Source organism: Eucyclogobius newberryi, unplaced genomic scaffold, assembly GCF_026437365.1.
Source record: "Eucyclogobius newberryi isolate DKJ021-1_F unplaced genomic scaffold, fEucNew1.0.hap1 SCAF_19, whole genome shotgun sequence".
Taxonomy (NCBI): Eukaryota; Metazoa; Chordata; class Actinopteri; order Gobiiformes; family Gobiidae; genus Eucyclogobius; species Eucyclogobius newberryi.
The window spans coordinates 16,390,805-16,414,632 of NW_027315823.1; the positions used below are offsets into that span (position 1 = coordinate 16,390,805).

General features: G+C 40.2%; 1 protein-coding gene across 2 annotated transcripts; it reads right to left on the reverse strand.

Annotated features, from left to right (window-relative positions):
* Nucleotides 1-515: 515 nt before the first annotated feature.
* gxylt2 (glucoside xylosyltransferase 2) lies at nt 516-23,475 on the reverse strand. Of its 2 annotated transcripts, none has more exons than XM_072451899.1 (7): nt 23,111-23,475; nt 12,335-12,533; nt 10,923-11,051; nt 9,328-9,579; nt 8,461-8,584; nt 6,206-6,378; nt 516-3,034 (listed from the first exon to the last, which is right to left on the reverse strand). In XM_072451899.1, the coding sequence occupies exons 1-7, from the start codon at nt 23,365-23,367 to the stop codon at nt 2,858-2,860; spliced, it is 1,311 nt and encodes a 436-aa protein (XP_072308000.1). In that variant the 5' UTR covers nt 23,368-23,475; the 3' UTR covers nt 516-2,857. The 2 variants fall into 2 exon arrangements, with proteins under 2 accessions (XP_072308000.1, XP_072307999.1); XM_072451898.1 differs by having other exon boundaries at nt 12,317-12,533.
* Between the last annotated feature and the right edge of the window lie 353 nt (nt 23,476-23,828).

The window sequence follows — 23,828 nt, forward strand, 5'->3', positions numbered from 1 at the left end:
CTATACTCAATACTCACCCATAACAGTTTTCTTTAGCGCTCCTCCTTGAGGAAGTTCATTTGTTCTCTTGCACGCTTGTACTTGTACTGTATTTGTACACGGAACGGACAGACACAGAATAAGCACTGTAAAACCTTTTAGGGATTTTCACAATAAAAGCACTGTAAAACAACAGTTTCTAGTTATATTTTCATGTCGATCTTCCTTTTGCTTTAATGAAAATAAAAACAAATAAAAAAGACAGCAGTATTTTTACATTGCTAGACATCAGGCTGTATGTAGTGTATTTAAGTTATGTTGCCCAGGCATAATCAAACTTGCTTGGGATTGTCAGCCTTTTATGTTGTCTTATAACTCATCTTATATCTTTATTTAGGTTAAAATTAGCAACACTATGTGTAAGAACTATCATGTAAGAAAATGGTTGGGTTAAATGTGTGCAAGAACCTAAAAGCATACAAAAGCAAACAGAGCCTAAACCGTACAAAAGCAAACAAAGACTACATACTGCACAATTTTCTTCAAAAATCCACCTTTACTTAATAATTCCAGTTCACAAGACATGATCATTCCAACTGCTCTTTATATCACAGATAGACATACTGTATACAGTTATAGCTCTCCATCTTAGATAACAGAAAACATGACACACATGATGTTTCATATATGGCACATACTTCTTGTACTACTGGTTTGGATTCACTTAAAAAAAGAACTATAAACTATTTCTCAAAGTGCATTTCAGCATTCAGGATGTTTGACAAAAGTAATTTTTTAATACTGTCATTTAGCATTACACCAGGATTCATCCCAATCAAAGGCTTTCTTTTCAAGTTTAATAAAATAGTCACATATATTTGTAATAGTGGTTTAAAGACATAGTAGTAAAAGGTAAAAAGGTCAATATTGAAAATGCAGACTAAAATCCTTCATCTCCCTTATCCCGTCTCTACAACATGAGACACCATTGGAGTGGTCTGAACGTTAAATCCCAGCGGAAGAACTGAAAGTCTAATGGTAAACTGTGTGTGGTTTAATAAAAATGTAACATTTAAATATGATAATGACCATTTTAAAATGTATTTTTGAGAAAGAAAGGTTTTACAATAAATTAAGTGCATAACACAGTTTAACAGTGTCCTAAACTGTAAGATTAACCAGTATGCCTTGATCATCATTTTCTTCTTATTTCGGTTTAATTCTGGGTCAAGCAAAACATCAATGTGATGAACAATGTCATTTGGTGTCGTGTTGATATTGATCCAATTAACGAAATGTGCATTTTTGAACATTCTGATAAATGAGAAAACACTCCTTGCCCAATCTTGAGTTGGGACCCATGCAGGTCCCACAAGAATTCCAAAGCTATTCGAATCAATCCGTGCCATCACCAGCCTCAGAGCACAGTGGCAGTGGGTCTGCGGAAACTAAGAATCCACAAGGAGAACAGGAACACAGCAGCGGTCTGTAACTTTCATCTGAGTACATCAGAGTGTTTTCACATGAACCTGTTCTGCATTGGCCAAATACTCACATTCGTTTGTGTCATAGTTTGTAATCCACTAAAATATGGAGTGTAAACAAGGCGCACAGAGGCTATTATGGTTAGCCCCCCCCCAAAAAAATGGTGTGTTTCCAGTGACCACCTGAATTCCAAAATTGAAAAAAACCCAACCTTAAAAATGTTATTGCATATTTACTGGCCGTACGTTTCGAGAATGTCAAATTGTCAGATAGAATCCAAAAGCTGTGGGAAAAAATCATCTGTGGGGATCGTAAGATATGAAAATCGCTGCACTTTTGGTTTTGTTTTACCTATAGGCGCATCCATGTTTGCGCGAAAACCTGCGCAGATGCTCATATTTGGTCATCTTGCAGACTGACACTTACAAGCAATGGTGCTTTGGAAAACTTTTGGGGGCCAGTGGATCTACAGCTCATCGAACACGCGCGCAGGGCAACAGTGCGGACCACGGCGCGGGGCCACAGAGCGGGCCACAGAGCGGTAATTACTAAACCTTTTTTAAAAAGTTGTCTGCTAATGGCTCTTTTTCTGTGATTGGACTGTTATAGATGTAGAGAACTACAGAACTATTTTATTCAATATCTGCATACCAATAAGGCCACTTCAATGCGAAGTGCTCACTTCTGAGAAAACAAAACTCTGCAAAACCTGTGCGAGCATTTTAAAATATTAAAAAAATAAATCAAAAAATGTTGTTTCAATGTTACCGGAAACACACTATTTATTTTATTTGGCCTTATTGTGTGCATGGTTGTAATTCTACATAACATATGTGGAATTATTTGTAGATATAATCGTTTTTCCCATTACATGAACACAAATTTAAGACTGAAGACAAAATAGGTGACTATTGATAAAATTGGACTGTAGGAATAAAATATCTAGACAATGATTTGGTAAAATGACCCAAGCATAATAGTAATTGAACACACCATTGTACACATATTCTTAAATAAGAAATTGATTTTCTGTGTAGCTACAAAAAGAATTGTGTCATGATTATAACCGAAAAAGATGATTGATTTGACAATATGAGATGCTGGTTTCGATGGAGAACGTAGACGTCTTGCTCAAAAGATAAACAAATATATTTACTTCAATCATTTGTTCACATGTGGCTAATGAAACTTCAAGATAAACCGAGTTAGCAGCATCACTGACCTGCACTGTCTGCTGCTCATAGGTCCATTTCACAATTAAAATAAAGCCTTCATATTTTTATACCATTTCATTCCATCTCCTTCAATTTGAAGACTCAACAGGAAAGACACAGTCCATGGCTTGGTTGATACCAATACAATTATTACCGTTTTCTGGTCTACAGACCAATGGCTACTTGCGTGGCCGGGCATGGCGGATTACTTTCTCCTCAAACACTTTCCTCATAGTCTTTTCTATCTGCTTCAGGAAAACTTGAGGAATTCGACCGCACAAAGTGTTGACTGTGTCTAGGAACTTAGTCTGAACGGGGTAGAACAGGGACTGGAACATGTTGTCCTCAAAGGGAAACTGCAAGATCAGAAAACATTATGTTAAGTACATTAATACACATAATAGTTATTCTAAGTTAGCACACAAACATACTAGGGCTGCAACGATTACTCGAGTTAATCGAATAATTCGATTACAAAAAAGCTTTGATTATTATTTTATTGCCTCGATGCTTCGTTTAATTTACATATTTTATTAAAAACACGTGACTCTGTGGCGTGTGGAGCGCACGGAACAACTTGTGGCGCTTTTGTTTCCCTCGGAGCTTCTTCCTGAAGCAGCTGAAGCACAACAGAGAGAGCGGCGTGTTTTAAACTCACGAGTGCGACTCATGGATGTATTATAGGTGCGACCCATGGTGCGACCCATGGATGTATTATAGGTGCGACCCATGGATGTATTATAGGTGCGACCCATGGTGCGACCCATGGATGTATTATAGGTGCGACCCATGGATGTATTATCGGTGCGACCCATGGATGTATTATCGGTGCGACCCATGGATGTATTATCGGTGCGACCCATGGATGTATTATCGGTGCGACCCATGGATGTATTATCGGTGCGACCCATGGATGTATTATCGGTGCGACCCATGGATGTATTATCGGTGCGACCCATGGATGTATTATCGGTGCGACCCATGGATGTATTATCGGTGCGACCCATGGATGTATTATAGGTGCGACCCATGGATGTATTATCGGTGCGACCCATGGATGTATTATAGGTGCGACCCATGGATGTATTATAGGTGCGACCCATGGATGTATTATAGGTGCGACCCATGGATGTATTATCGGTGCGACCCATGGATGTATTATCGGTGCGACCCATGGATGTATTATAGGTGCGACCCATGGATGTATTATCGGTGCGACCCATGTATGTATTATCGGTGCGACCCATGGATGTATTATCGGTGCGACCCATGGATGTATTATCGGTGCGACCCATGGATGTATTATAGGTGCGACCCATGGATGTATTATAGGTGCGACCCATGGATGTATTATAGGTGCGACCCATGGATGTATTATCGGTGCGACCCATGGTGCGACCCATGGATGTATTATAGGTGCGACCCATGGATGTATTATCGGTGCGACCCATGGTGCGACCCATGGATGTATTATCGGTGCGACCCATGGATGTATTATCGGTGCGACCCATGGATGTATTATCGGTGCGACCCATGGATGTATTATAGGTGCGACCCATGGATGTATTATAGGTGCGACCCATGGATGTATTATAGGTGCGACCCATGGATGTATTATCGGTGCGACCCATGGATGTATTATAGGTGCGACCCATGGATGTATTATAGGTGCGACCCATGGATGTATTATCGGTGCGACCCATGGTGCGACCCATGGATTTATTATCGGTGCGACCCATGGATGTATTATCGGTGCGACCCATGGATGTATTATCGGTGCGACCCATGGATGTATTATAGGTGCGACCCATGGATATATTATAGGTGCGACCCATGGATGTATTATCGGTGCGACCCATGGATGTATTATCGGTGCGACCCATGGATGTATTATCGGTGCGACCCATGGATGTATTATCGGTGCGACCCATGGATGTATTATCGGTGCGACCCATGGATGTATTATCGGTGCGACCCATGGATGTATTATCGGTGCGACCCATGGATGTATTATAGGTGCGACCCATGGATGTATTATAGGTGCGACCCATGGATGTATTATCGGTGCGACCCATGGATGTATTATAGGTGCGACCCATGGATGTATTATAGGTGCGACCCATGGATGTATTATAGGTGCGACCCATGGATGTATTATCGGTGCGACCCATGGATGTATTATAGGTGCGACCCATGGATGTATTATCGGTGCGACCCATGGATGTATTATCGGTGCGACCCATGGATGTATTATCGGTGCGACCCATGGATGTATTATCGGTGCGACCCATGGATGTATTATCGGTGCGACCCATGGATGTATTATAGGTGCGACCCATGGATGTATTATAGGTGCGACCCATGGATGTATTATAGGTGCGACCCATGGATGTATTTTAGGTGCGACCGGGAAGAGTTTTGTTGTGTAAAAGAGCAGGGTGCTGCGAGCTGCCGCTCTAACCACCACAACTAGTTCCGCGGGCCGCCCGCCCCAGCCTCTGCGCCCTCACCGCGCCACAGCGGACCCCCGCTCCACACTCGCGCTCCCCCGCGCTCCCAACTCTGCTTCCCAGTCACACTCGTACGTGACAAAATGCACCAGCATCACTGGTCCCACACAAAATGTTATACAAACAAATGTCTTATTTTAAGTTATGTGACAGAAACGCAAATGAATTCATAGCTACTGTAACTGTTTACGTTAATTAGTCCTTTATATATTCTTTATGTACAAACAGAACACTTTGGACTGAAGTGAAATGTTGCTGTTTTGGGGACAAACTTATGTGAAATTAAGAAAATGTGTTTTTTTAGGCAGAAACTCAATTTGTTATTTGTTTATTACAATGAACTATAACGTTTATTTAAAAAAAATTAATATGCTTTTAAATGGTTTACGGATTGTACAAAAAAATTAACCGATTAATCGATTACTCAAAGAAAAAATCGATAGATTAATCGATTACTAAAATAATCGATAGCTGCAGCCCTAAAACATACACATACATGCATCGTACGTGGCTGTACTCCGAACAGAAAATGAGACTTCTTGATGGTCAAATGGACTTGGAACATTATCATTTTAGGAAATAATTCTTAATATTAGCAGCACTTTCAGGGCAACATCAACCACAGCAAACATTTTATCAGCAAAGATGTAATGGTATTCAGCATTATTGTACTTGCCAACCAGCTAGTGTTTAAGAGGATTATCTCAGTAATGCAGCACTCTATGTGACTAGATAGAACATCTAATTTCACAAACTGACCTAGATGAGAATGGTAGGTGACATCCTTTTACTGGATGTTTCTATTTCATATTGGATTAAAGACATATTGGACTATTTCACTTATATTGTATTTTTATAATGCTTTTATTTGTACATGATCGCATCAAAGAGCAGAGATCGAGGTGCCAACCTCTTTGTTAGAAGAAAGCCTAAGGTCATATTTGATCACATTTGGGCCCATTTCATGTTCTCAATAGGAGGCGCTATTCTTCAGGTGATTTAGTAAAGGACACTCACATCATGGATTGCATCATAGACAACTTTGAAGGCCGGCTGCTTGTCATCATGATAAACTCCGCGGTTTCCATGCAGAATGGACACACCCTCCTTTTCGGCCCCTTTGCAGTTGCTTCCATACATGCAGTGGTCAGGCCTGTAATTCCACTGGCAGGGGAAGATGTAAAGACACTCTGCAAAACACAAAACAAAAACAGCCCCAGATCAGGATACTAGTCATTAACATAGCAGCATAACTTAATTTTAGATTTTTTGAAATCTGGTTTTCCATGTAGGTGGGAGATACATGAAACAACAATAAAAAGAAGTAAAGTCTGCAAAAATAGCAAATAAAAAAAAAAAAAAAACGGAAATTCTAATGTTTCTAATGAAATTCTAATCTTATATTAAGTAATATATTTCCCAAAAAATTGGAGATGTCTGGTCCAATTTAAATGGAGAACGAGGGAAAAGTCTTGCCGCTAAAATATGCTATAAAGTAAATTGATTTGTGTAAAATATCTTCATATTTCATGTGACCAACAAGTCAAACAATTCCCTGAGCAGCCCAAAAACTACTTTTTGTCTGCGTAGAACTTATTTTCTCTGGAGGTCGGCAGCCCTATGTTAACTAATAAACCTGGAAGGAGCACGTCGTATGGCAGTGCCTAGGTGGTGAATAAGCCTTGTCATCTAAAACAACACTTCACTTGACTGTGTTTTCAAGCAAACAGCCCTGAAGATACCTTTAAGCACTTAATATGCACATCTGGCTGCTGCAGCTGGTTCGTCTGTTGCTTCATTCTGCCGTTTCATTTCGTAATGCGTAAAGAACTAACAATTTATGTTCAACAGCAGAGGAATATTTTCATTCTTATAAAATCAAACTGACCCACCAAATACATGATCATAACAGCAAAAAGGCATGGAAAAACTGTTGTTTTAAAAAAAACTAACTAAAAAATAGAGGTTCCCAGTTCTTTTGTTACCATTTTAAATGTATGACAGTTGAAGATATTGAGGCAGCTGCTGCACAACATGCCAAATGAGAAGGAATCCATTAGTCAAAGAATTCCTCCAGACCCTTCCACCGCTTGTGCGTTCCATTGCCTGAGAGTTAGCCTGGGCGTTACCATTTACATGATAACAGCCTTGTAATAAAGCCTTTCTTAAATCTAACTTTATTCTGGACAATAATGCAACAAAAGCGTAGCATACCAAACAGTTTGACATGAAATAAATTGTTAGATTTCACCAAGCACCACAAATCCTACTGTAATAAGTGAACTTTAGAAACTAGACTTTGAAGTTAGAATTTAGATTTGTTTTTAAGGTACAAATAAATAAAATATAAATAATAAAATGTAAATTGCATGTAACTGTAGACTAATTTAGTTTATGGCATTTAAAAAAACAACATACTTGAGGCTTATAGGTCTCTGCACTGGCTCCTGTGGCTCAGAGAATAGACTTTAAAGCAGCTCTGCTTGTGTACAAGTCTCTCCATGGCCTAGCACCAAAGTACATCTTGGATATGTTAGTGCCATATGAACCATCTCGGACTCTGAGGACCTCAGGGACCGGCCTCCTGCTGGTGCCCAGAGTCAGGACAAAACATGGGGAATCTGCGTTTCAGTTTTATGCAGCTAAAACCTGGAACAGTCTTCCTGAAGATGTGAGACAGGCTTCTACTCTGACAATGTTCAAATCTAAGCTAAAAACAGTTTTGTTTAGCTGCGCATATGACTGAAAGGATTTTTTTCTTTTTTCTTTGCACTCTTCTCTTTTGTTTGTGATTGTATTAGTTTAGAAAATCAGTTGGAATTTAGTTAATTTTATTGTATTTCTGTTTCTGTAATTTCTTTGTGATTTGAATGCATTTTTCCTGATGTGAAGCACTTTGAATTGCCTTGTGTATGAAATGTGCTCTACAAATAAACTTGCCTTGCCTTATAGTTTAGCTACATTTAGGCTACATCTTCATATGAGGTGAACCGCTTGATGCATTTATCCTGCACTTATCATATTCCACGTGTGAGCTTCTTCACGGCACGTAGACGTGTACGATGCATATCGTGACATTTAAGAATTGCAGTGCTTTGTGGGACAATGCATCGTCGTTACACTCGTAGTGATGAACATAAAATAACAACAGGATAGAATGCAAACACAAGTACCAGGCTGCGTTTTCACATTTGAATAAACATCTTTCCCCAATTCACCTGCAACCAAAGTACTCCAACATAGTACTCAGTAGGATAATACTCAAATGTTACCTGGGTTGTAATGAAAAATGATGTTAAGGAGGTCCTGGTCCCCCCAGGTGATGTGGTTCTTGTACTTCTGGTAGAGTGGATTTAGAAGATCCTCCCACAACAAGCCACTGGGGATCATACTGTTCTGAATTATAAATAATAATAATTTCACTCACAGACAGCTCAAGTGAAGCCTTTTTTCTCAAAATACACTTCAATCATCAAAGCAGACCAAATTTACATTTGCCCTCCCAGTTGCAAACGGCTGGCAGCATGAAGAGCGCTGCTAAATTAAGTTCTGAGGGCAGAGTTCTGTGCCAGTGTGATAATCAGAACACTTCAATCACAGCCCACTCACAGCACTCAGCCGGTGACTCCAGCTCAGAGAAAAACCTAAACGTCTGCCACTGATCAGAGCGAGGAAGAATCAAAACATCTAACCTCATCATTCAACCATTTGTCATATAATGTTGGAATTGGAAGTAAAATGTAAATCAGAATGTTGGATCGTACCACATTGTAGGGTGGTCATACTACTACTAAAACTACTATCAAAACAAGATTTGAAGTGTATTTAAGTATTGATGCCGATTCTTGAAAAGTTAGAATTAGTTGAAGACCAAATGTTAATATTATGTTGTGTTGAACATTACATCGATTTTTTATGCGTCGTAGCATTGACATCAATACCGAGCCTTTTCCTCAGTATCCAAGTTTGAAATGTTACTATGGTGACAACACAAATACATTGACAAAGCAGTCATCTATTAAAAAACAGACACTAAAATTGGAAAAACTAAATCTGCCTTGATGATCACAAAAACGCACTAAAAGTTGTATAAGAGAACTATAACAACAGAAAAGTGTCTCTCTAGATTAACCACTCACTTTGAACAGTGTGCTGCGGATCCGTGTGAGATTCATGAGCATCACTCCAGAGTTGACCCCTGTGTTCCCATAAAAAGGATGCCGTGCGAAGCGGCTGTACCATCCAATCTTTGGGACCTCGTGCTCAGGGGCCATGGCGGCAAGTTGTGAGCTGTTAAAGGCTTTAAAGAAACTCCAGACATCGTCCATGGGCCGGAGGAACAGCACATCTGTGTCTACGTAGAGCAGAGAGTCCACATCCTTCAGAATGACCTGTGAGATGCCAAACAAGAACAGCTCAGTAAATGGCATATTAATATCACAATAAAGCAGCCCAAAGTAATGTGCAAAACTGAGGCAACTGGTATTTGGTGTTATATAAACTGAACAGAACGGCATACGTAATTCTGGCCAGGAATATGTTTACATACTGACTCATTTCATTTGGCAGCAATTTGTCAGATTTTTCCACCCTGTGCCTTTCGGAAAAGTGGGTAAAAAGTCTTGCCAAAACTCAACCCAAATCACTCCAGTTAGAACAAGTTACTAAGGATTGCATTAAAAAGAAATAAATGGCAATTCACTTTAGTAATTAAGTTTAAGAATGCTTCTAACAACAATATTGTGTGAAAAAGTCAAAAGCTGAAGTAATGAACTACACGACTGTGAGACAGGAGATAAGAACCATCTGTGGAAGGACATCTTAAAGATTCCGGCTGCAACTGTGTCTGAAAACAGTGACTCAGCTGCGAACAAAAAGATAAGTTCAAGATGAGTTTTTACTTTCAATATAGCCTGCCGGATCATGCTGTCATAGGATAGAAGATAACCAGGGGGACGAGATAAGAGGCGTTTTTGGTCTTTGCAGCTACTAAAAAACACTGCAAGCAGCACGCCACACAATGGTGGCTTTGAATGTGCGGATGCTAAAAATACGATGATAGGAGAAAGGTTCTGGTATGTACTACTACTACTACTACTACTTTGTTGTTGATCACAAAATGCCAAGCCATATCACACACAATCTATATTTCAAGAATTTGTATATTTGTCAATTTGTAATAAATGGCTGTACAAAAATGTATGTTCGAAGACTGTAAAACTAATTATTAAGTTAAATATGAAACAAAACAAACAGTGGACCAAGTGGAAGAAACAATAGGGTTATTACATTTTAGTTGAGGTGCTTACTGTGGAATCATCTATAGCTAACAGTACTTTGACTTGAACACTTGCCTTGTGCTTTCAGTAAAAAGTGAATCTATATCGATTTGACTGCAGCAAGAGAAAAAAAAGAAAACACCTATGGACCTCTTCAACCTGCATTACGCTGATTACATGGTAAGCGAGTTGGCTGATATTTCAATCAACAGCAGCTTTGAGAGGAAAAAAAAAAATCAATATGCAGGCCGGTTTTTCACTTGATGGAATTACCGGACTTGATCTCTGGAGGTTTGTTAAGCAAGCTTTGCAGAGAAGGTGTGAAATCATCAATAATTGCCTAAGTAATTATAAGCCGTCAGAGGAGTAAAACAATGGTGTGAATGAAGAGGCAAATTGGATTGGGCTCGTGGACATGTTAATTAAAAGCCCTTTTGCACTGAGAGGATGCTTACAGGGAGGAAGAGTCTCTGCGCGGCGCACGGCTTGAAGAGCTTCTTCCACTCCTCGGCGTCACCCACTGAGAAGGTGATGGGGTAGATGATGTAGTGAAACTTAGCAACGGAGCGGGGCCACTGCTTTAGCTGTGAACGCAATGGCACACAGGTTAATACAGTCTGGTACTTGCGTGCGAAGGTTAAATTCACCTATCTTTGATTATAATGTTTGCGTTTTAATTGATTATAATGATTATAATGTTTGCATCACAGTGTATGAAAATGTGCGATAAGCAACAAATATAGATGACATATATCATCATATCAGATATCAACACTAGGTGAAATTCCAACACAAAGGAATAAAAACACATAAAAACAAACTATTCAACTGAGTCACTTAGTTTAGATCAATGCAAATGTAATATTTTGTAACATTTCCACAACTTCCTTGGATTGCTCTACTTAAACATGAGTGCGATGAGCCAAAGATTCACAGACAGCAGATGTTTTACTGAAACAAAATGTCTGGCAAAGACCAAAGACAATAAGACTAATAATCACAGTTAAAAACAATGAAGTCATTCAGTATTCCATCCAATATAGCTGTACAAACTCCTTTAGTACTGAAGCACGTGTCGTTTGACCTATTAGGCTTCATTGGTTTAACATTTGACCATGAAAAGTGTGGAAGTGTTGCGATAAGCAGTTATTTTGCATGTAGAATAGGAGACCTAAACCACAGCTTTAGCCTTAAAAGAATAGCTCCTCAAAATGTACGCAGCATACTGAACAGTATGTTCTAAAGCAGCTGGACTCTGGCTGCCACATGGGATCTTTCCACATCTGGGAATGATTCAAGTTACTGCTTGAAGGTTTTATGGAAATGCTTCTTGCATAGGGGCAGTAATAAGTGGAAATTGTAACCGTTTTTTTGTCCATATTTTATATTGTATTATTATCTCAACTACAAATACTTCGTTAGTTAGGTTATAGTTCTAGTTTGGTGGAACTAGTTGACTTCTTATAATGCATTGTAAACCCAGGGTTGTCAAAAATCACTATGGTGACGGTGGGATGCTAGTTACAGGAGCGGTGTAACTAATCAGAATGATAGCAGGCACTGCAGCAGAGGTGACTTTGAAGTGGGGAGCGGTGCTGGGGCAAAGCGGGGTGTCTGAGTGATATATTACGCCCCAGCTTTGAGATAAAAGGGTTATGTGTCTGTACTACCGGGAGTCACAAGGGGAGTTAAAACTGCTCTGATCTTGTCATCAACTATAAAGCAAGGCAGTGTGTTTAACATGCACTGCACAAAATCTGGAATCACATGTTCGGAAAAGAATGCGCATCCGCCAGTTGGGAATACAGGAAAAGTCGGACAGGGAAAATCACTCATTGCAAAGCTTTACCTTCAGGCGTGATCTTACCCTCTCTTCAAACAGCGGGGCCAAGGGGTCTTCTGCAAATATGTGAAATGTGATCTTCTTCAGGCTGAACAGGAGGGCCGATTTAACCATGGTAAGGGTCTCATCCAGACGCTTCCCACAGGCTACCACGGCCAGGTGCATGCCCTCTTGTGCTCTGGCCCGTTTGGTCACAGGTCGGCCCACATTGCTCCGCTGTTTGCTGGAAATACAAGATAAGGCGCTATTCAAATTCTATGTCTTGAATCCATAGGCGGTGTGATGCGGCTAGAAGACTTAACCAGGAAATATGATTGCACCGGCAGGATTTACATACTGGTATTTCCCATGATATTAAAAAAAACTGATAATAATGCCAGGGTTTTGAAGATATAAAATGCTGCAAAAAAAAAATGATGTGGCCATTTCCATATGATTAAGTGATACATTGTCTTATACTTAAACCTCAACAAATAGATAAAAAGAAGCTTGACATTATCGTCTGAATATTGTTATCGGGATACTCTATAGAATTTTTTATTTTTTTTTTGGTCTATATAGCCCACCCCCACTCTAATTGGAAAATTGAACCATACAAAGTACATTTTTGAACAGTGAATGAAGTAAATGAGAAGTTTTTGACTTTGACTAGTGAATATATTCATTTTGAGATATCCTGTCAAATGAAACAGTTTAAAAAGCACGCACGCCAACTCCAAATAATAGTAAGGTAAGGGATGAGTGTTCCCATTAGTCCTCATCGTTAAACGACTCAAGGCCATGTTCTGGATCTGGAAGTTACTCATTGTGTAAACCTTGTTTCCATCACTCATCACCCACAAATTGGAATGAGACGCCATGTAGATTAAGTGATTGTAATTTAATTTTTGAAAATGCCAGTGACTTAAATCATCGATCTACATTCAGCTGCAAAAAAACATACAGCACTTTCCGGATTATAAATCGCTCCGGAGTATAACTCACACCAGTCCGGAAAATACGGTATACAAGGAAATGTATTTGATAATATCCAAGACCAAGAATCTTGAAATGCAAATTAAAATAATAACAGATTAGAGAACATGGTGAATAGGTGTACGTATGCTAACGTAACACCTTCAGATACATGACGCACAGACAACGAACTTTCGTAAGTGTCTGGTATGTTGACGTAACATATTAACAGTTATTCAGATAACTATAGCATAAAGAACATGCTAACAAGTTTACCAAAGCATCAGTATTACCCCAAAATACTAAATCCTTCTTCTGTGTCACTTCTAAACAGCAGTGGGTCTGTTCTTTAACAGCAGACAATAGCCACCACACGGCAAAAGTACATGCATCGACACAGAGTTTACAGTTGTGCGCTGAAGAGAAAGCTGCGTTCATACCTCATACATCGTCCTTGTTGGACTTTGGTTTGGTCCTGTTCTGGTCCTGGTTTAGTCCTGCTCCAGTCCAGGTTTAGTTCCAGGATTAACCTCGGTTTAGTCCCAATTTTGAAGCAGTGTTTGCGAAAGTGTGAACGCAGCCTCAACGTTGTTTTGGCTAGTTTACTTGTACATACATTACTGCACTTGTTACTCTGCACAATTAACCACAACCTCTGTGTCACTTATAAACAACTCTGCAAACTCCGGAGGTAGAGGAAATAACGATTCTTCTTCTGCGTCGCTTAGAGCCCTCTTGCTGTTGTCCAGTGTAAAAATAATGGATTATAAGTCGCACCCCGGCCAAAACTATGTAAAAAAACGTATGCCACTTATAATTCGGAAAATACGGTAACCATTTTTAAATATGAAGAAGTCAAACCAGACCCGTATTAAGCGATTAACTTGAACAGGATGTGCCACCTGACTGGACACTCGAGGCTCCTTGTTGCATTTTCTTTTAAAAAACATATTTCGTAAGTGCTGTTCTAAGAAAATCACGTCGTTCCTCTTTTATACAGCATAAAAATTGTCATAATTGTAAATATACATTTTTCACACATTACACTACACAACACACCAAAGTACACGCTGTTTACAGGTTTACATAACCAGACAAGGATAAAAAATGTGAATGTATAAAGGTAGTCTTACTGGCCACATGCTTGACATTTTAATCAGCCCATGACCCTTCCGTGACTTTGAAACAACTGAATTTGTCCGTTTCCAGAACACGTGTGGCCCCCGCTGAAGTCTATTAGAGAGAGCACCTGGCTGTGAGTTGAGCCTAATGACAGAATGAACTTCTATTATAAGACCAACTGCACCAGCTGCCACAACCGCCGCAAATCCCACACGCCTCATCGCAACCAGTGCAAGGTGAACGCCTCCAGGCCAAGAGATGTTTACAGCAATTGGATCGCAAAATGTGTTTTGGTCATCCGTATTTGATTTCCCTTGTTGTAGTGTGTTTTTAAAAGCCTTCATTATGGCTGGAAGATTAATCACAATTGAATCGTAAACATTTGTAAATCGCAACATTTTTGCAATCATTTCCTCCACAAACAACAAAATATCCTGACTAATTCTGCATGAAAACGGCTAACTCTGTAGTTTTGATCTTTACAAACATGCTCTGAAATAAATTTTGTACAAGCATATTTCAGTCTTGTTGTCAATTTTAGACAGGATCCTATCATTAAACATAAATTGCAAATCTAATCGCAAGCGCAATACTTGTCCAAAATGTTTTATATTTTTGCCAAATTGTGCAGACTTGGCCTTCATCTTGTTCAATTAGAATAATATTGAAATGAAGACATGATTGATTTGGTAAGTTTTAACCATTGAACCTGTAGACTGCAATTTCCTGACAAATAAATCTAAATGTTCTGTGTAGTTAATATATAAAAGGTTGATAGGGAAACGTAAATCATTGTAGCATTACTACTTCACTACATGATTATCATATCATATATTCTCCATTGCATTTGCATTGTCAATGTCTCCGGCGTTTACATTGATTAGCAACACAAGGAAGTGTTGGAAGCCTTGTTTACCACACTTCCTCCACTTGCTTCGTGAACAAAATGCATCAATTCTCAAAGGCCGGCAGAAAATGACAGCTCTCAGCACCTGTCGTGTAACAGCGTGTCACTTCATGTCAGCTCCACAATAATCTATTTCAATCCCGCCGACAATCTCAATGGTCACTGGGGCATTCCTCCTTCCGTCACCTCTTGAAGGACTGAAAAAGGAAAGTAAATCAACTCTACAATCAAACTAAGAGGGTTAAATCCTGTCACAGAGAGGACCGAAAATCCTGAAAGTCTCTGCACGGGGCAATTATATTAAACAATTACCGTATTTTCCGGAGTATAAAATGCAGTTGCAAGTGTGAAAATAACAAATATCATCACATATAAGTCGCTCCGGAGTATAAGTATAAGCCGCAACCCGGCCAAAACAATGAAAAAAGGTGCAACTTATAGTCCGGAAAATACGGTATATTAAACATTGTTTGTTTTGTTTTCTTAAATATAATCTGTGTTGTCACATAAAACAGTCGAGTCAATCAGCAGACAAATCCATTTTCTTCCACTTTATCCAGGGTTGGGTCGCGGATACAAACCCCCTGAAATTAGTTCGGTTTTGGGGGCATCTAGTAATTTAGCATAGCACTTAAAGTTCTAACTGCTAATAAAAACTGCTAGTTTTCATACAACCACATTTTTGGCACACAAAGATAAGCAACATCTCATTTCCGTTGAACAGCGCTGATAGTTTTTCCTTTCATTTTCACATAGTGGACCAAAACACAGTAGTTTGTGTCATCGCTGCTGCTTTAAAACAAATAAGTACAGGTTATGTCTAATATTTTCCTGGCTGTTTCTTACTCCGTGCAATTGAAAGTCTCCTTGAACTGCCACATGCAGATATTCAGATGCGTTTATGGAATATGGGCGATTTTAATAAAGATGCCTCAATCATAGTTGCCGGGTTTCCATGCATTTTGAAAATCCTCCCACTGGACAAAATGATTCTGTGGCATGAGTCTTTTATCCGATGTATGCTGAGCGGTTGTTAGGTTTAAACACGCTCAGTAGGGAAACATTTGCACAATGGCAGTGCCTGAGGCTGAGGCCAACTCCATCTCCTCGCGTCTGCAAAAAAGAGCTGCTTCTAATAACACACTCAAGCTCTAGCTGCTGGAACAGACAGAGAGAGAAATAAGCAAAATGAACAGAGACACTTGTGTTTGAAGTAGAAATATCTCTGGTGAAGGCCAAATGCTTTTACATCACTAGATCAGGAAAGAGGGGAGAATGCGTTTTCAGAAGAGTTTTCTGTGGAACAATGTATCAGCTCAGGTAAATTGCTGTTTGTTTAAATGTTTACTCATGTTTATGTTTTACTAATGTTGAGATGGCAAAGGAAATGATTTACTCCCTGCAGTAACACTCATGGTTGGAGGTGGTTGGAGCAGTCGAAGGTGTAGATTGGAAGCTATAGCCATTACCCAATTCCAGTGTCATTAAGTACCGTACTGCAGAAGTCCTGTGCCAAAGTAACCTTGAATCCCTAAAACGTGCTATGCATTAAATGTATTATATTGGGTGAGTCTTTACTTTACATGTGAATTTGTGAAAGGGTAAGGCCGTCTCAAAGGGTGACACTGGGTTTTCTGCATGGCTGAGGGACAATGAATAACAAATTAGGATGAATAGGAAGGTGCGGAGACATCTTGGCTGCTACACTCCAAAGCCTGATGTGCTGTCCGGGCCGCTGAGCACACATTTCCCCTCCAAACCCCTTACCGCCACACTGCAGAAATTATATCACACATATCATGCAAAAATAATGGCATTACAAATGATTCTGCTGCATAACTGAAGACATAAATGTGTTTTTTTCCCTTACAAAAAACGTGTGGTGCATATGAAGCTTTGTGACAAGGCAATGTTTCAGCATCTGGTGGGAGACAGAGAGGAAGAGAGAGAGACACAGCAAGACAGAGAGGGAGAGAGAGACACAGCAAGACAGAGAGGGAGAGAGAGACAGCAAGATAGAGAGGGAGAGAGAGAGACAGCAAGACGGAGAGAGAGAGACAGCAAGACAGAGAGGGAGAGAGACACAGCAAGACAGAGAGGGAGAGAGAGACAGCAAGACAGAGAGGGAGAGAGAGACAGCAAGACAGAGAGGGAGAGAGAGAGACAGCAAGACAGAGAGGGAGAGAGAGAGACAGCAAGACAGAGAGGGAGAGAGAGAGACAGCAAGACAGAGAGAGAGAGACAGCAAGACAGAGAGAGAGAGAGAGAGAGAGAGAGAGAGACAGCAAGACAGAGAGAGAGAGAAAGACAGCAAGACAGAGAGGGAGAGAGAGAGACAGCAAGACAGAGAGGGAGAGAGAGAGACAGCAAGACAGAGAGGGAGAGAGAGAGACAGCAAGACAGAGAGAGAGAGAGAGAGACAGCAAGACAGAGAGAGAGAGAGACAGAGAGGGAGAGAGAGAGACAGCAAGACAGAGAGGGAGAGAGAGAGACAGCAAGACAGAGAGAGAGAGACAGCAAGACAGAGAGAGAGAGAGAGACAGAGAGGGAGAGAGACACAGCAAGACAGAGAGGGAGAGAGAGACAGCAAGACAGAGAGGGAGAGAGAGACAGCAAGACAGAGAGGGAGAGAGAGAGACAGCAAGACAGAGAGGGAGAGAGAGAGACAGCAAGACAGAGAGGGAGAGAGAGAGACAGCAAGACAGAGAGAGAGAGACAGCAAGACAGAGAGAGAGAGAGAGAGAGAGAGAGAGAGAGAGAGAGAGAGAGAGAGAGAGAGAGAGAGAGAGACAGCAAGACAGAGAGAGAGAGAAAGAGAGAGGGAGAGAGAGACACAGCAAGACAGAGAGGGAGAGAGAGACAGCAAGACAGAGAGGGAGGGAGAGAGACAGCAAGACGGAGAGAGAGAGAGACAGCAAGACAGAGAGGGAGAGAGAGACAGCAAGACAGAGAGGGAGAGAGAGACAGAGAGGAAGAAATAGAGAGAGAGAAACCGAGAGAGAGAGGCAGACCGAGAGGGAGAAACAGGGAGAAAGAGAGAGAAAGAGAGAGAGAGAGAGAGAGAGAGTTGCTCAGAAGGAAAAAGACTGAATTGATTCGTGGCAGCCGAGAAAGGAGAGCAGTTTTGGACTACAAAGCGACACAGGCAGTGGTTTTAAATTATGCAGAAAAGAACCACTTTGAGAGATAATGTCAAAGGAGAATTAACATGTAAAGTAAAAGCTTGAGTACTACAAAGGAAAATACTGAAGTTGTGGAAGGAGCGCAGGAAAAAGAAGAGAGAGATTTGACTTTTTCCAATACTGGTTTTAAACGTGGCGAACATGTGGAAAGCTCAAGTTCATGCACACTGCCATTCATGATATTCATTTACATTTCTCTACGACAATGAAGAGGCTACACCTTTGTAACAAAACCCATAATGCATTGTAGTTGATTATTTGACCGAAATAGACATGGAATTGCAAACAAACGCCACTACTCTTTCGTCTACGCTGTATAAAAGTGTTATTTTTCCGAACAATGCGCACCAATCTTTCGCAAAACACAAAAATCCCTTTGGCCGGAGACATTTAAAGCAGTTTCCCAGCAACGGTTGATACAGTATTGACCGGGAAATACACAGAATGATTGTGTCCTCATAAATGACAACAGGATGTGACAAGTGAAGCGTTACACTGTAGTTGTTACTGGAAAAGCTTGTTCCTTTTTCACATCGACGGAGCAGAAAAGAAAAGACAACATTGTACTTTAAAGATGCAGTTTGAGGCGAATCCATAATTCTGGCTCCTAAGTATATTTTGCCAATTTTGTGATCCGCACATTAAGTCCATCAGAACACACACTGGACACTATCAATTATTGCCATAAATAGGGATCACAATATAAAATTTGAGTGTTTTTTTTACAATTACTGTGAAGGGGAAAAAAAAGTCACAATTATTCACGATTATTGAGACTGTGACCAAACAACAGTGAAATCTTTATTTTTCTTTCATTCATCCCTTGTGGTCTATATATCTATAAGTTTGTGAGCAGAAAATAAACATTCTGAAAGACAAAATAAAAGTTAAATATGACAAAAAACGTCAAAATAAAGTCAATTTTTGGGCTGTATATTGAATGAAAAAAGACTTGTTCTTCTAGAATTGTCACGATTATCATATTGGTTCTTGCGATTATATTGCAACTTTACATAAACCTTTTCTTCATTATTTGAAATCCGTTTAACATCTTTAGCAACATATAAGAGTTTATAAGAGTTTTGTTTAAAGGGGTTCTTCGATTAAGAGTGTTTTTTAAACTTCCTAAAAGTTATTTGTCCTTTCCCCCTGTATCTACCTGCGTTGCAACAATGAAATTTCCCCATGTGTGGACAATATAGGAATATCTTATCTTATATGAATGCAGCCCATGTCGTTCAAACAAAGGGAACGAGGTAAAACTAACTGACCTCATTATCATGTGCAATACGATCCGCTGTTCGTAGCTTGAAGCGGAATGTTCTTACTCTGAATATGTCGGCATTCCTTTCACTTTCTAAGCTTTAAAGATGTCTTGTATTAGATCCCACCAAGTGTGTAGCTACTTATCATTTCCCTCCACACCCTTTATGCCTCATTAAGGAGCCACTTAGAAGCAAGCAGACAATCAGGCATATTTAACCGCCATGAGCCCTCCTCCGGCACGTCTCAGCCGAGCTAAACCCCACTGCTCATGCAAGGTGACACTTTTACAGCGAGATATAAAGCCCCGGCGCAGGAGCAACTGCTAATGCCAAGAAACGGCGCTCTGATCTGAAATGACACGGCCGGGATTTGTTGCTACGCGCAGAATCAACAGTGCTGCGGTGCTCGTACATGATCGTGTTAATGCGCCCGAACAAAGGCCCGTTACCGCCGCCGTAGAAAGGCACGGCGGTGTAACAGTCTCCGCTAATATAATAATGAGCCATGTTTAAATACGCCGCTGTGGATTAGAGACGGTCTGTTATGCGGAGCGCTGACGGTGCCTGCTCGGCTCACATTGCTCAGCAGCAGTAGTAGTAGTAGATGTTATTGTTTGTTTCCCTGTTGAGGCACTGCAGAAAATGTACCTGTCCATGTTCATTGTTGTTGATTAGTTCTTACGATTCATGTTTCTGAGCCTGTTCTTTTTTGTTTTGAAGTTTTCTTTTGGGGACATTGGGACGCGTTTGATTTGTTTATCGAGTTTGTTCAACGTGCATTTTGTTTAGTAGAACGATCATGGAAGATGGGTTATTTTCTGTATCATTTCATGTTAAAGTGTCTATGGCACTTTGGACCAACTAAAATGCAGTTAGGATAAATATCATTTGAATTGTGCTAAAAATGCTATTTAGGTTTATCATTTTCCTTCCTATTTATGATTGATGACATCACACTAGGAAATTACCCAGCAACCACTGGGCAAAAAACATATGTCCCAATTCAGTTTATTTGACAAAAAAAAATATATATGAGATTACCTTTATTTTGTTGAATTAATGTTTAGAGAGTCAGAAAAGGTGTGTTTTTCACTAAGGAGTCTCCCTAGTGTGATGTCACTTCCTGTCATTTTCTACAGATTTCTCAACGTTTTCTCCACAAATACCTACTCAATTGGTGTGAAACTATAATCTATACATACATCAGATACAATAAAAATGTGAAAATCACAAAAACCTGTCATTTGCACTAATCTGACGAAAGCTACAAATCAATTGTGTATTAAAATAAAGGTGCTGAAGCTTAAGTTGTTATGGCTAATATTGGGATTGTATCCCCAATTGATGAGCCTGTAACTTTTAGTTTTCTTCTCACAGTGGAGAAATTAATCTATTATTTAACGGTCTTGTTTTAACAATAATGTCTGCAAATATGTCATGCGATGTGTCCACGCCCGGCTGTTACCCATGAAGCTATTGTATCTGCCTGTTTGGGATGACAGCTGGAGCTCTTCCTTCTATTTTTGGAGGCAGGAAGTGGAGTGATGTGTTGGGAGGAAATGATAACATTAAAAAACACTGTCACAGCCTGTTTGTCTATTCAGCAAGCGGCACAGGATATCAACACTGCTCTGATTTGAGAGATGAAAGGTGCCACGAAGCAAAAACACGCAAGTGATGAAATATATATATATATTACAAGATAAAAAGAAAATATGTTTGCTTGGTATCTATGTATTTAAATGTGAAAAACATGATTCTGATTATTTGAGATTGCTGCCAGACAAGATGCATTATAATTGTGTAAAATAATAATATCTGACAAGTTAAAAATACACTTTTACATTTGATTATTACATTTGATTATCAACCAGAACCAGGATAAGTCTAACCAACAAAGGGCTAAAACATAAATACATTTGATTTCACCTGGACATTAACATCATGGATGCTTAAGAGACACTAACACAGGGAATGAAATAATATCGCGTTGTTTGTTTATTGCAATGTCTTGTGTACAATGTAAATAACTATATATTGCAATGTATTGTGCATGTCTAGTGAGTGTGCATATAGAAGTCGGCCTAACGCATTTCCAATCCTTTTTTCACCCTCCTGTGGCCTGTTCCACCCCATCTGCCTTATCTGTGGCGAGCACACGCGCTGCAGTGTAGTTTCTGAGAGGACGCAAAGGTCCCTCTGTCCATGTAATGTCTTGATGGTTTTATCTCCCCAACACTGTCCCCAACCTTCAGCCTGGATTTGGCGTAGCGTACAATACATATTATTGAGGGCAAAAAATGGAGGGTATCTCAACAGCACATTGTATGTTATCCACAGAGAGCAGACCAAAGGGATGCAAACAGGAATTTGAAAGGCATAATAGAATGAATCCTGAACAAAAACAGCAAAGACGAAGAGGCGATTCATTCGAGTGCGTTCAACATTGAAGACAAATGTTCTTTAAAAAGTCGTCTACATTATACACGCCCAAGAATGTCCTTCCTGAATCATCAATAAACTAAAAAGCAGTGCAGCATGTGAAGGGATCTGACTCTTTATCTTGATTACACTTTAGTAAGATAAGTCTGTGTTTATGCTGAATGAGGAGTTTAGATGGAAGTTGGCCATTACTGTGTCCACATTGATTATAAATGAGTAATGATTCTACAAACACGGTTAACTGTAAATAATAGGATATTTTTTCATATTTCATACCAACCCAAGCCTCCTCACTGGTAACTTTTACAGAGCTCTTACAGCAATCTATCCAGGGACTAATACAGTCAATGGAAAAAACATGTTTTGAATAAATGTGCTGCATTTCTTTGGGGAATGTATGCGTTTTATGTGTCAAGGTGCCCTTTAGGAAACAGTAAGGGGAAAGAGGGATTATTAAGGGTCAAACAACTAGGACAACTAGGACTAGCTCACGTATGATTTATGACTGTGTTATGGCATGTCCCAGATAACACATCTTTGCAAATCTAAAACCTCTTTATCATAATCGCTTTGGATTATCAATGCTCGCTACTCACATGTCATTGCAATCTAATGACTCACCCTGAGAAAATGGGAAATGAAAGTCAAAGTGTAAGAGAGAGTACTTTGACAGAGAGAGTACTTTGACAGAGAGAGTACTCTGACAGAGAGAGTACTTTGACAGAGAGTACTACTCTGACAGAGAGAGTACTCTGACAGAGAGAGTACTACTCTGACAGAGAGAGTACTCTGACAGAGAGAGTACTTTGACAGATGGTGGATGCAGAAGTGTGATTTGTAAATGAACATTTAGAACACAATCCCTGCAACTTGTTAGTGGCGCTTTAGTGTGCGTGAGGATTTAGTCCTTTAGACAAAGCGCTCTCACCTTTTCGTCTTTGCCACTTTGAGTCCTGCTTTCTCCTCTTTCCGCGCCTTGAGTGGCGCTTTCTTTGCCGCAAACTTCGCTGCAACATCGCGTCTGAGCTCCGATGGCGACGGTGAAGAGTTGCGCTTCTCCTCCTGCTTCACGATCAGAACTTGTTTCAACAGCGGCTCGTCCGCAGTGTTGCCCCCTAAAAAGTGCAAAACTAAGAAAACTCCGAGGCACAAGGCGAGCACAAGTACTCTGCAGTGGATCCGCATGGCGAGGGCAACTTGTTGCGGCAGGCCACGGCGCAGCGCAGCCCGCTCACGTCCATGATCCAGTTGACATTTTGTTAGTGCTCCGCGCTCCGCAGTGAGATGATGATGGAGAGAGCAGAGGCTCCATTCTGAGGGCGGGGCTTAGCCTCAAGCCGTAATGCCTCATGTAAAGGCGACTACTACAATTCCATACACTCGCTCTTCTGTGTAGATGGGCTGTCTTTTCCCCATAGGCCTGTGGGACATTTCAACAATTGATTATATCTAATAGACTAATGGTTCCTCAAGTGGGGTTCCTCAGCGGCACCACAGCCCCCTCACCCCTAAAGGATGTCCACACAACAAGCACAGCCTGAAAGAAAACTGAATTTGAAATCAACATGATAGAAATGTGTCTATTTACTTATCATTTGTATTTATACTATCCAGTCATTATTGGTTATATAAAGGCCTCAGTTCCA

Bases quoted from the DNA above. Each gene is read 5' to 3' on its own strand.
- gxylt2 (XM_072451898.1), bottom strand. From the start codon at position 23,367: ATGCGGATCCACTGCAGAGTACTTGTGCTCGCCTTGTGCCTCGGAGTT. The intron at 8,585-9,327 runs GTGAGTGGTTAA...TTTATAATTCAG, and splicing joins TCCGCAGCACACTGTTCAAA to AACAGTATGATCCCCAGTGG. The intron at 6,379-8,460 runs GTAACATTTGAG...TGTGTTTTGCAG, and splicing joins CATTTTTCATTACAACCCAG to AGTGTCTTTACATCTTCCCC.